A 12,670-nucleotide genomic window follows, 5' to 3' on the forward strand; every position below is an offset into this window, starting at 1 on the left:
AGTAAACTTCCCTGTTTACCTAACCTGTGTGCTTCTGTTGTGGCTGTTACCTAACAACTGCATAGGCCCCGAAGGATGCGATTTATTTTATGGGCTCCCGGGTACCGTGGTGCACTTGATGAACAGCTCTGTAAGTCTGCCTGTGTCAAGCACGGTGAGAGAGGAGAGATGTGTATCTGAGCACTGCCAAGGTGTCCGTGGAGGAGGAGTGGGCAAAGGGTATGGGCAGCCTTGTGTGGAGCAGGTAATGAAAAGTTTTAAAGAAACTGAAGCAACCTATGAAACCCAGTGCTGCAATTTAATATCCAGCAGCGTAGCTGGATGGGAAATAGCTCTGCAAATAGAGCCGGTTCTCTGTTCTTTCAACTCCTGTGTTAGGCCATTCGTGCCAGAATTTCCATCCCATCCCTGGCCCCTTCTCAAGGGGGAGAAGGTAGACACAGGCAAAGCTAGAGCAGTGCGGCACTGGTATGGATTTGACTGTGCAGGAATGTAGGCCCAGGGGATGGGAGTGAAGCATGTCTGAGGTACCGGAGACTTCCTTTAATACCACCTGAGCATCACAGTTACTTTCACCCCCTCTTCAGATTCTCTGCTGATTAGATCCTGATTCCAGTGTGTCTAGACAAGACAAAAAGCAGAAGTAGAAGTGAGTTTACTAGAAAATTTGTTCAATATGAAGAAATGGAAAGTTTAGGTGATGCTTATAGGAAAAGGTTTAGAAGAGTGTCTATATCTCTTAGTGATCATTTCCAATATTCTGATGAGCCAAGTCTCAAAAATATACCATAAATGTATGGATTTAAAGGAGGCATTTGATTCACTATTCATCATATTTGTATAACATGATGAAGAAAGATTGGCTGGGAATTTATAATGGATGAGATATAATGGATACTGAGGTATATCTTAAGAGTAATTAATGGGTTTATGCCAGTCTGGGTGCAGGTCTCTAAACATGTGCTGTAGGACTGCATGCACAGCTCTGCTCTTTTTACTCCTTTTTTCAGTAAGTGGGAAAATGACACAGGTGATGTGTCAGGTAAATTTGTACATTCTTTTTTGTTTTGGCTGTGCCACGTGGCATGCGGGATCTTAGTTCCCTGACCGGGGATCAGACCCATGCCCCCTACAGTGGAAGCACGGAGTCTTAACCATTGGACCTCCAGGGAAGTCCCAATTTGTTCATTCTAATTAGTAAAAATTCCTTGACCTGGAATTCCCCACCTATAAACTATGGTTGCTATTATCTTTTCTAACTCATAGTTTAATGTGAGAATTAAATAAGGTAACAAATGTAAAAGAATCCTGGAATTTATAAACAAAGCCCCTTTAAAAATGTAAGTGTTTTTATTTGGTTATTTGTTATTCTGTGGAATTATTTTTTTTAATCAGTGAAATGTCAGTATGCCTGTAATTGAGACAGCCTAGGTTGATAAAGGGAAAATTTAGTAAAGTAAGAATACCATTGTAGAGGGGATTCTTAATTGAATGAAAGATTCTTTAAATTCTGCAGTGCTTTATGATTTTCAGACGTTTCACATACATGATTTCATATAAGCCCATAATAACTTTTTTTTCTCCCTACCCCTATATTACCCTTCCCCACTTCCCTCTCCCCACTGGTAACCACTAGATTGTTCTCTGTATCTGTAAGTCTGTTTCTTTTTTGTTTTATTCACTAGTTTGTTGTATTTTTTAGATTCCACATATAAGTGATATCATATAGTATTTGTCTTTCTCTTTCTGACTTACAAGGGGGATTCTTTTGATAAAAGATTCATATTGCTAAAATAACATGTTTTCAGTGAGACCATGCTTAAAATTGTAACCCTCTTTCACTGAGCAACCCCTATCCCCCTTCCTTGCAGAATTTTTTTTACCATAGTACTGTCACCATCTGACATATTAAATGTTTTACTTATTTAGTTTAGTATAAATAAGTCTTCTCTCTAGAAAGGGCCTGCCTGTAGTAGATATCCATGACTATTTATTGAATTAATGAAGAATGAATGAGTATAATGAAGAATGAATGAGTATATCGTGTGCTCACTGTCATCTGGGTTTACTCTTTAGGCATGATGATTCCAAATGACGTTCAAGGTCCTGGCTTGCTTGTTGAACTTCCTGCTGTGGCTCAAACAAGGGAGCAAGAAGACTTGCCTCTATACCAGCTCCCCAGGGCTCTAGCTGTTTCCAAGGCCTCGGCATACATAGGAATGTTGTCTTCTAGACATGCCACTGATGCATGGTATGATATTATTTCTCTTTGTTTTCGCATTATAAAATAACTTTCTTTTTGCTTCTATTAAAAAAAAAGCATTGTAAAGCAATTATACTCCAATAAAGATGTTTAAAAAAAAAAAACGGAAACAACCGGGCATGATTATGGTGGAACATTTGGAAAATGCAAGGAAATATTATGAATAAAACCCACCATACAAAACAATTACTGTGAGAATTTCACATACTTAAAATTGTACCATATATATAATTTCTTTTATATATATACAATTTTGTATTCTTGCAGTTGTCTGCAAAATAGATTATGGGAGTATTTACTTAGAGAATGGAAGGTTAATTAAGAATTTAACAACTCAAGCAAGAAGTACTCGAGGACAAATTAGGGAGGGACTGGACTTAAGAGTTAGAGCAGCTGTAGGAATTGGTGACTGATAACATGCTGGGAGTGAGAAGGAGTAGGAGGACGACCTGTGTGTCTGAATGGGGCAACTAGATGGATAGTGGGACCATTAATTCCTTGGCATAAGATTATAAGAGCATGAACAGGTTGAAGAGGAAAATGATGAGCTCTGTTTGGGACATGTTGAGGGTTCAGGTATCCATAGGACAATAAAGTGAAATGGAGTTAATTAAATACATGACTCTGGGGACTAGTGTTGAGGTCTATCCTGATATGGATATTTGGGAACAAGATCAAGTGTAGGTGAAACTTCTGGATTTGAATAGTCATCCAGGGGAGGCTCAAGTGATAAAAGAACAGGGCCAAAATTGGAGTCCTGCAAAGCAGCAATATTAAGGGCATGAACTGAGGAAGAAAATAATGAAGTGGAATGAACAAAAGGTAGAAGGAAATTGATGAACTAGAGGTTGATATAGAAACCAGGGGAAGAGAGCATTTTAACAAAAGGATCATTGCAGACTATTGTTACATGCTACGGAGAGGTCAAGGTAGATAAAATGGAAGAGTTTTCGTGGGGCTTGATCACATGGTTTCCCTTGGTAAGCTTAGAACAGTTTCATTAGAGTGGAAATCAGAGAGTAGTGAGTTGAGAATTGAACAGGTCAGATATTGGACAAAGTAAGAGCAGACTAATGTTTTGAGGAACCTGATCATGAAAAGAGGCAGAAAGAACACATGTTACCTAGACAACTGAAGGGCACTGTGGAAATGGGACAAGGGGGCAGATATATATATATACATCTACATATGCATCTATATATGCATCTACATATATATATATACACATACACACACACACATAGATTGTGAAAGATCCAGAAAAGGAATATGTAGATGCTAGAAAGTGGGTGATTAAGTGTAGTCCCTGGAGAAGGTGGAGGGGGAGGACACTGCACACCTAGAGAGATTAGCTTCTAATAGTTTGATAGGAGGAAGCTCATCTCCTCCATGGACACAGGTGCCAGGAATGAAAGGAAGGTACAAATGCAGTACTATTAGTACCTTGAGGACTGGAATCCAAGGAGGTTCTTGTCCAATGACCTTGATTTTTTTTTTCTGTCATTTAGGAGAAAGGTTATTTACTCAGAATGATGGGGTGCTAGTCAAGTGGGCCATAAAAGGAGAGGTGTGAGAGTAGAGTTTAGCTTTAGAAACAAGGGTAGGAGAGTAATGGCCTAGTGGTGGGAAGGAATTTAGAAAAATATTGACTCCGTTTTCCCAGCTTGGCAGGGAGTGAGAGAGTGAGTGTCACCCACTCAAGTGTGGCATCCATGGCAGAGAAGCGGAAGCTGTTGAGAGAACAGAGGAGGTTGAGAGAACACTGAGGGAAGAAGTTAGCATGTGGGGTGGCTTCTTTACAATTCAAGGAGATTCCTTGGAGTGTGACAGGTAGTTTGGCTGGGGGGGGGGGGCTTGGGGGGGTATAGGAACAGAAGCACCTCTGAAAGAAACACCAGAACCGTGTAGCACTGTGAGTACAGGACAGGAGAGGCGAACGAAGGAGTTGGAGGTGTTGCAAAGCATAACAGAGATGAGAAAGGGGTGGGATTAATTGGCCTGATTGCTTTATTTATTTTTATTGGAGTATAGTTCACTTACAATGTTGTGTTAGTTTCAGGTGTACAACAGGTGAATCAGTTATACATATATAGATATATATCATCCTGAGTGAAGTAAGTCAGACAGAGAAAGACAAATATCTTAGGATATCACTTATTTGTGGAATCTAATTTAAAAAATGATACAAATGAACTTACTTACAAAACAGAAACAGAGTCACGGATCTTGAAATCAAACTTATGGTTACCAAAGGGGAAACGTGGGGGGGGAAGTGATAAATTGGGAGACTGGGATTAACATATGCATAGAATAGATAACTAATAGGGACCTACTGTATAGCCCAGGAAACTCTACTCAATGTTCTGTAATAACCTATATGGGAAAAGAATCTTAATACTTTTATTGAAACCTTAGTCCAAGAAAGATTTTGTGTTATATGAAGTGTCTCAGACTTATATCACTTCTCTGTTCAGCGACCTGTGGCCTTTGCCTAGAGTTTTAGATAGAACTTTAGTAAAAAGTTGTCTGGCTTCTGTGTAGCTCATCTCTGAGTGAAAAGGGAAGACCCATAGGCCCAACTAGTTGGAGGAATCTGGTGGCTTTTCACTCAGCAGACCTGGATCAGGGTATAGAGGGGAGGAGCTGACAGGCCCAGGGTCCTCGTGCGAGGGATCTAAGCAGCTCCCAGAGGAATGGAACGCAGTGTCAAACAGCCAGGGTTTGTTTTTAATACTTTTTTTTTTAATTAAGGGTACTTTAATTAATTAATTAATTTATTTATTTTTGGCTGTGTTGGATCTTCGTTTCTGTGCGAGGGCTTTCTCTAGTTGTGGCAAGTGGGGGCCACTCTTTATCGCGGTGCGTGGGCCTCTCACTATCGCGGCCTCTCTTGTTGCGGAGCACAGGCTCCAGACGCGCAGGCTCAGTAGTTGTGGCTTACGGGCCTAGTTGCTACGCGGCATGTGGGATCTTCCCAGGCCAGGGCTCGAACCCATGTGCCCTGCATTAGCAGGCAGATTCTCAACCACTGCGCCACCAGGGAAGCCCCAAGGTTTTTTTGTTTTGTTTTGTTTTTTTGGTTTTTGCGGTATGCAGGCTTCCCACCGCTGCGGCCTCTCCCGCTGCGCAGCACAGGCCCCAGACGCGCAGGCCCAGCGGCCACGGCCCACGGGCCCAGCCGCTCTGCGGCACGTGGGATCCTTCCGGACCGGGGCACGAACCCGCGTGCCCTGCATCGGCAGGCGGACTCTCAACCATTGCGCCACCAGAGAAGATCGGGAAGCCCCTAGGGTTTGTTTTTTTAAGAGAAAGGCTTGGCAGTGGAAGTGCTGGAGGAGTTATCGACATGTTTCCACTATTTTTTTTTTTTTTTTTTTTTTTTTTTGTGGTACGCGGGCCTCTCACTGCTGCGGCCTCTCCCGTTGCGGAGCACAGGCTCCGGACGCGCAGGCTCAGCGTCCATGGCTCACGGGCACAGCCGCTCCGCGGTATGTGGGATCTTCCCGGACCGGGGCACGAACCCATGTCCCCTGCATCGGCAGGCAGACTCCCAACCACTGCGCCACCAGGGAAGCCCATGTTTCCACTTTTTTATGTGATCAAATTACTTTTCAAACGAGACACTTTTATTTTTTAAATTTCTCTTGTGCTGAGTGTTAATAATTGAATCTGGCCAAAGAATTCAGAAATGAGGCTGCTTTTCAGGCTATAGAACTGTAACTGTAGATTGGAAAAGATTTAAACAAATTTCCAAGCCCACCCCCTCCTTCCTTCTGCAGAAAGTGAAACATTCTATCAGTGGTGTCTTACTCAATTCTCCCAGCTTCAGAGAGAGCAGATAACACTTAACTCCTGAAGTGAGTACTTTGACAGGCTGTTTTCTTGTGCTGGCGCAGACATTTAAGGGCTCCAGCCTAATCTTTGTCTTGGGAGATCGTCTTGCATTTGAATGCTGTTTTTTTGGCTTGCTGTCATAGATGTAGGATATATTTAAATCTCAGCAGGCTTCAGAAGAGTTCCTGTAAATCATACTCCCCATTTTAATCTTTCAGGGTATGCCCCATGGAGTTAGGTTCATAGGTGAATATTTATTGCTACTCAGGAGACTTCCTGAGTAATGCATAGTTTCTTTTCAGAATATAGTCTTTCAGATCATCAGGGTGTCATCTAGTGCTAAATGCTATATGTTCTTTTACAGTTTCTTCTTTGCATTAATTTTTGTGTAGGGCCCAGCAGAGTTATTCAGTGTGCACTGTGCTTTTGCATCAAGACAATTTCTCCTTACCTTTGGAGGCAGGACTGATGTTAAGAGGTTAGATGCGCCCTGAAACTGGGGATCTCTAGGAAGGGAGGACGGTGGGCAGGCAGAGCATGATAACTCTGAGAGGAATCTAAGTGATCTTGTTCTGAGTATCCTTCCTTCTTCATAACGTCACTTGAGATCAAGTTTTCAGAATTCACCTTGTTTTAGTCTTTTTCTAACTCACTTCTGTCATCACCTGCTGCCTGAAGACATGGGTGTGCCCATCAGTGGGGGGCATGGCATTTCTCAAACTAATAGGAGATTTGCAGTATATAGATATATTTTGGTGCTGTTCAAATATGCTCTTTTTTATTTATGACTTTGTGAGGCTGAGAGGGTTTCCCTTGTGTCTGTATTTCCTCACTTGTAAAGTAGGTAGTTCTAAGGTTCAGTTAGAGTGAATATAAAGGGCTTCGTATAATGCTTGAACATAGTAAATGTTTAATGAAAGGCGGCTGGCAGTGATGCTGGATGACAGTGATAGGATCATGGGCCCTGAGGTGTATCTAGGGTATTATTCATTGTTGCTGAGTTTATTAAAACACTCAAGGAGATTGTAGAGGTTTGTTTTTTTTTTTTAAAGAAATAAAATAGAATCAAGTCACAGTAAGTAAAACAAGGAAGGTGTGAGAGGCTAAAGCCTTGTAGGATGATGAACTTGAGGTGAAAGGTGAAAAAAAAATTCTAAATTGAAAAAAAAAATCATGTTGTAGGTATAATACAATGCAAATGAAAAGAAATACTTTCAGGTATTGGATACTTTGTTTTGAATAGTGGGAGGTGAAATAGGAGGCAGAGCATCATAGCTGGGGAAAGGATTAAGTGAGTTAATGTGATATTTTAAGTCCCCAGCGCTGCCTGGCATTTAGTGCCTTCTAAGTAAACGGTGAGTATCTAATAGTTTTACCTTTGAGTTCTACTGCCAAAAACTATGTGTAAATTCAGAATACTGGTAGAAGACTGAGCGTAAGGGAGAGAATAAATGTGTTCATTTGAGAGAGGACTACTCTGGAATGTTTGAGTTGGGAGTAAAAAGGGGAAGTTTCCAAGGAGTTTTTGGCCTCACGTATGTGACAGTTTCCTGTTTTTACCATGCTGTTGCATGCTGTTGCAGACGCCAGTCACTGCAGGTGAAGATGAATGTGAGAAATTAGGACAAGAGGCACATAGGAATATTACATTAATGCCTATGAAAATATAATTAGATATTTGATTGCTCACCCAGGCTCTACAGGTCAGAAGAGAAAAGGGAGAGACCTAAGGAAGTAACTTACCCTTTATGGCTTAAACTTCTATTTCTTTTTTAAATTTTTTATTTATTTTATTTATTTATTTTTGGCTGCGTTGGGTCTTCGCTGCTGTGCGCGGGCTTTCTCCAGTTGTGGCGAGCGGGGGCCACTCTTCACTGCGGCGCACAGGCTTCTCCCTGCGGTGGCTTCTCTTGTAGCGGAGCACAGGCTCCAGGCTCAAGAGCTTCAGTAGTTGCAGCTCGTGGGCTCCAGAATGCAGGCTCAGCAGTTGTGGCACACAGGCTTAGTTGCTCCGCGGCATGCGGGATCTTCCCGGACCAGGGCTTGAACCCGTGTCCCCTGCATTGGTAGGCAGATTCCCAATCACTGCGCCACCAGGGAAGCCCTAAACTTCTTTTTCTTAACAAATGTCTTAAATGCAATTTTACAGGACAATTTTTTAAATTGTGATAAATGTATACATTCATGTTACCAACACCCCAATCAAGATATTGAACATTTCCATCCACCCAGAAAGTTCCCCCTTGCCCCTGACTTCTAATACTGTAAATTATTTTTTCTGTTCTAGAACTCATGTAAATGTTATCATGCAGTAGGTACTTTTTTGTATATGGCTTCTTTTATTGAGCACCATGTCTGTGTCATTTTAAACTTTCATGTACAAGAATGCCTAATTTTTTATGTATGCTGGTATCAGGTAATAATTTGCTTTGTAATTTCAAAGTCATAGTGTAACATTTGTATAACTAGCCCTACTAGTTTGGAAAACACTAGTGCCTATTCTGCCTGGTTCCAAATGCTCACATTCCCTGTGGTGTGTCATAGAAAATTGCCATATAGAATCTATATTTTAAGAGGAGAAAGAAATCTTGAGATAGGTACAACCATAACCCTTCCTGCTTACATCATTTTGGGGTGCCAAGATTGCTTGACCCTCATGGTTTAGTGTATGGAAGTTTCACATGAAAAAAAGGTATATTCTTGCCATCATTTTGAAATTGTTAAACTGGGCATAGTTCAGAAAGCAAACCTGATGCCTTTATGGGAGGTGGAGCCACGTTCGTGCTCTGGGTGGGATCACCTCTGCAGGAGAACAGTACATTTTCTCATAAAGGCAAAATGCTTGTAGGTTTTGCCTCTTTACTTTGTATTTACTTTTAAAGTTGCACTTGTTCACCTACCAGTGTTTACGAAATCCTGTATTTGGGATGCTTTTTCTACAATAAAATATTATCATTTGTGGAAAAATAAAGTAAAGGTCACCTTGGCCATCTAGATTCATCTGATTTTTGTATGATGTTGAAAATTTTATTCTCAAAGACATTGTATATTATGATGAAGTCTTACTATTAATATCCACTTGTTCATTAATGGGGCACTCCATCTTTCCTCCCAAATCTGTAATGAATTATAACTTTGGGCATTTGTTATAAAGGACTGAACTAAAAATAAAAAACATTGTTTCTATTAGATGGTTAATTTCTTTAGGGAAAAAGTGGTTATAAAACTCTGGTTAAATGTAAAAGGCAAAAGTTCAGTTATTTTAAGATTTGAGATTCTAACTGATTGAGCTATTGACCATGTCTAATCAAAGTGCAAATTATAAAATTAGAGGTTAGAATTCTCTTGTGAAAGATTCAAGTACATTTGTGCAAATTTACACCTTAATATGTGCAGTAAAAGTATTTTACTTTCTCCGTTAAATTTTAATTTGGGTTGAAAGGTATATGCATTTATCAGTGTAAAGTGACTACATTATTTTGTATAGTTGCTTGCCTCCTGTGACTTTATTTCTAAAACTAATCACACTATATTTTTGAAAGTTTTATCCCTCTTTAGGTGTGAAGTAATGTAAACAAAATATGTGTTTATCAATTTCCTGAAAAAGGATAATACGCTTTGAAAAAGTCTCTTCTAACAGAATAAATCCTTTTGTCATACATTTTCTTAAAGAAAACTAAAATTATCCATATTTTAGACAAAATTTTTCCCCCTTTGCTTAATATTGTATGTGAAAGCCAGCAGTTTAGGATATTTTTTATTTTAATTTTTTTTAATAGAAAAGCATATAGCCCATACTAACGTTAAAGCTTGGTTTCCATTCTATTTTAGGTAATTTTAAATTTAAGAATTTAATTCTTATAATGATATTATACATGTGCCATAATAATAATACTTTTTTTTTCTTAATACCTATCATGAACTCTCTTTGTTCACAAACTGCTGACACCAAATGTATGAGTTTTTTCCTCCACCCAACAACCAATTCTCTGATTCTCTGGACACTGTGTACCCTAAAATTCATTTCAATTCTGACATAACTACCTGGAGTTAGTACAGTCCCCGCAGGTGAAGGGCTCAGTCCCGTAAGACTGCCCCAACCTCAGATGCCAGTCACAAATTCCAGGTTGCCAACTCTACTTCTGACCAACTGGCTATAAATTGAGGGTTCCCATAACACCTTCCTAAGGTTTGAGAATTTGCTAGGATGGCTCACAGAACTCAGGAAAGTGCTTCACTATTACTGGTTTATTACAAAGGGTGCAACTCTGGAATAGCCAAGTGGAAGAGATGCATAAGCCAGGGAAGGGGGTGTGTGGGATGCAAGAGCTTCCATGCTCTCTTGGGTCACATCACCCTCCCAGCACTTTAATGTGTCCTCCAACCTGTAGGCTCTCTCAACCCTGTTGTTTGGAGGGGCCGGGGTGGTGGGGTGGGGGGTGGTTTATGGCGACTCCATTATGCAGGCATGATTGATTACATCATTGGCCATTGGTGACTGAGCTCCATCTCTAGCCCCTTTCCCCTTCCCAGAGGTGGGGGTAGGGCTGAAAGTTCTAACTCTAATCACACAACTGCTTCTCTGGCAATCAACCCCCATCCTGAAACTGTCTGTAGTCCTACCTAGAGACACCTTATTAACATCAACTCAGGTATGGTTGAGAGGGGCTTGTTATGAATAGCAAAAAATGCTCCTGTCACCCCTATCGTTTGGAAAACTCCAAGCGTTTTAGAAGCTCTGTGGCAGGAACCAGGGACAAGGACCAAATATTTATTTCATATTATCACACCTGTCGCAATTAGGGTACAGGAAAGTGGAAAATGGAGAGGAGGAAGGTTTCAGTGTTGGTTTGGTTTTTAGCTTTCAATCTTACTTCAATTAATATCTACGTAAAGGAGAATATTAAAATACAGCAGAGCATGAAGATATTCCTTGCATTAATGTATATATTCCATATAAACAAGACATAATCTAAGTGCATTATATTTTGAGATAGCAGACAAATTACATCAATACCATGGACTATTAAGATGCTATTAAATAAGAAATGATGAAGATTATGATAATCTTGGGGAAAATTTTGATTTAAATGAAGTGAAAAAATTGTTAAGGAAATACGTATTGGTTGAGCCTCAGTTAAATGCCAGTCATATCTCATTTAATCCTTGTTACTATTATAAGATAATCAAAATATGAAAGTTTATGCTACGATTACAATTATCCAATGAACATATATGCATACATGCCAAGAATAATAATGTGATATGATAAAGTGAAGACTTCACTTAAATTGGTGGAATCATGTGTGTATCATTTAACGATGGCATTTAGCTGCTTATAAACTGAATCCCCTGCCCCCATCTCCCCACACACACTTTTAGTATGGCTTAACTCAACTAGGGCTTAATTTTTTTCATGTAAAAAAGTCCTGAAGAAGCCCTGTCAGGGTCTTAGACATCTTCTTTCTGCTCTGCTGTTGTCAATGTATTGCTTTAGCCCTCATGGTTTCTTCATGATTTTAAGGTGGATGCTTCATCACCAATAATCACCTCTGCCTTCTAGGCAAGAAGAAGGGGAAGAGCATAGAGCAAAAGGCTCCCTGTCAGCTGATTCTCCCTCCATTTAGTGAGTTTTCCTGGAAATCTCATCTGGGGACTTTTGCTTCCTTGTTGCTGATCAGAGCTATGGCACACAGTTATCATTAGCTGAAGGGAAGTCCAGAAAATTTATTTTTTTAAAGCTGGGCATAGTGCCACCTGGAATAAAGGGGGGTTATGTTGTTGGGTAAGGAAGATGGGGAGAGAAGACATTAGATAAGTAACTGGCAAGTACCTGCCAAATTGTTTTTCCTTGAATTCTATGATGCTTTTAATCATAAAAAATAGACTGGCTAAGGCAAGAAGACTGTCTGCAGTGGGTGAGATGTCAGTGATCCCTAATAATCTCAATTCCTTAACTGATTTTTAGATTGTCCAAATTTTTTCACTTTCTCCTTTTCACACAGCCTTAAACCATTATATCCTGGAAAGTTGTAGAGTGGCAAGTAGCTGGAGTTTTATACTTTTTATAGGACTTACTTGAGAGTTCAGAGGAGAATGGAGCATTGAAACTTCATGCTGAAAGAGAGATTTGGATACTGTGGAGAGATTGTGTAGTACATCTGAGCCTCATGGGGAAAATATAGTAATATGACCTGTTGTGCTTACTTCACAGGGTTTTTGTGACAATGAAATGGAAGAGGTATTCCCTACATTTTTGTGGAGAGTAATACAACTGACAGTATCACATAAGCCATTTCATTTGGTGGTCCAAAGGCACACACCTATTTTGTGGTACAGGTTAGACTGGAGCTTAGAAATCCTGACTCCTCTTCCAGATAATAGATGGTAGTGTCTCTACCCTATTAGATAACATTACTTTTATAACTACTCTGTAATTCAGCATTTTACAGTATCCCGCTAGGCAGTTCCATATTAACGTAATTTGATGGGTGAAAGTATGGTGGTGGTAGGTGGGAGGATCACATTGTTTAAGAAATCTCTGTAAACTGAAAAGTGCTGTGTAGCTACACA

The 12,670-nt window shown here is 40.1% G+C and overlaps 1 protein-coding gene across 7 annotated transcripts in view; it reads left to right on the plus strand.

Moving 5' to 3' along the window:
• Positions 1–12,670, plus strand: part of PATJ (PATJ crumbs cell polarity complex component) — a 356,331-nt gene that overhangs the window by 123,245 nt on the left and 220,416 nt on the right. For all 7 annotated transcript variants that reach the window (XM_060022954.1, XM_060022983.1, XM_060023011.1 and 4 more), the window contains one exon: positions 2,077–2,251. In XM_060022954.1, coding sequence (XP_059878937.1) covers positions 2,077–2,251 — 175 coding nt within the window. The remainder of the gene's footprint in view (positions 1–2,076; positions 2,252–12,670) is intronic.

The sequence above is a fragment of the Delphinus delphis genome, chromosome 1 (genome assembly GCF_949987515.2).
Source record: "Delphinus delphis chromosome 1, mDelDel1.2, whole genome shotgun sequence".
NCBI classification, from domain to species: Eukaryota; Metazoa; Chordata; class Mammalia; order Artiodactyla; family Delphinidae; genus Delphinus; species Delphinus delphis.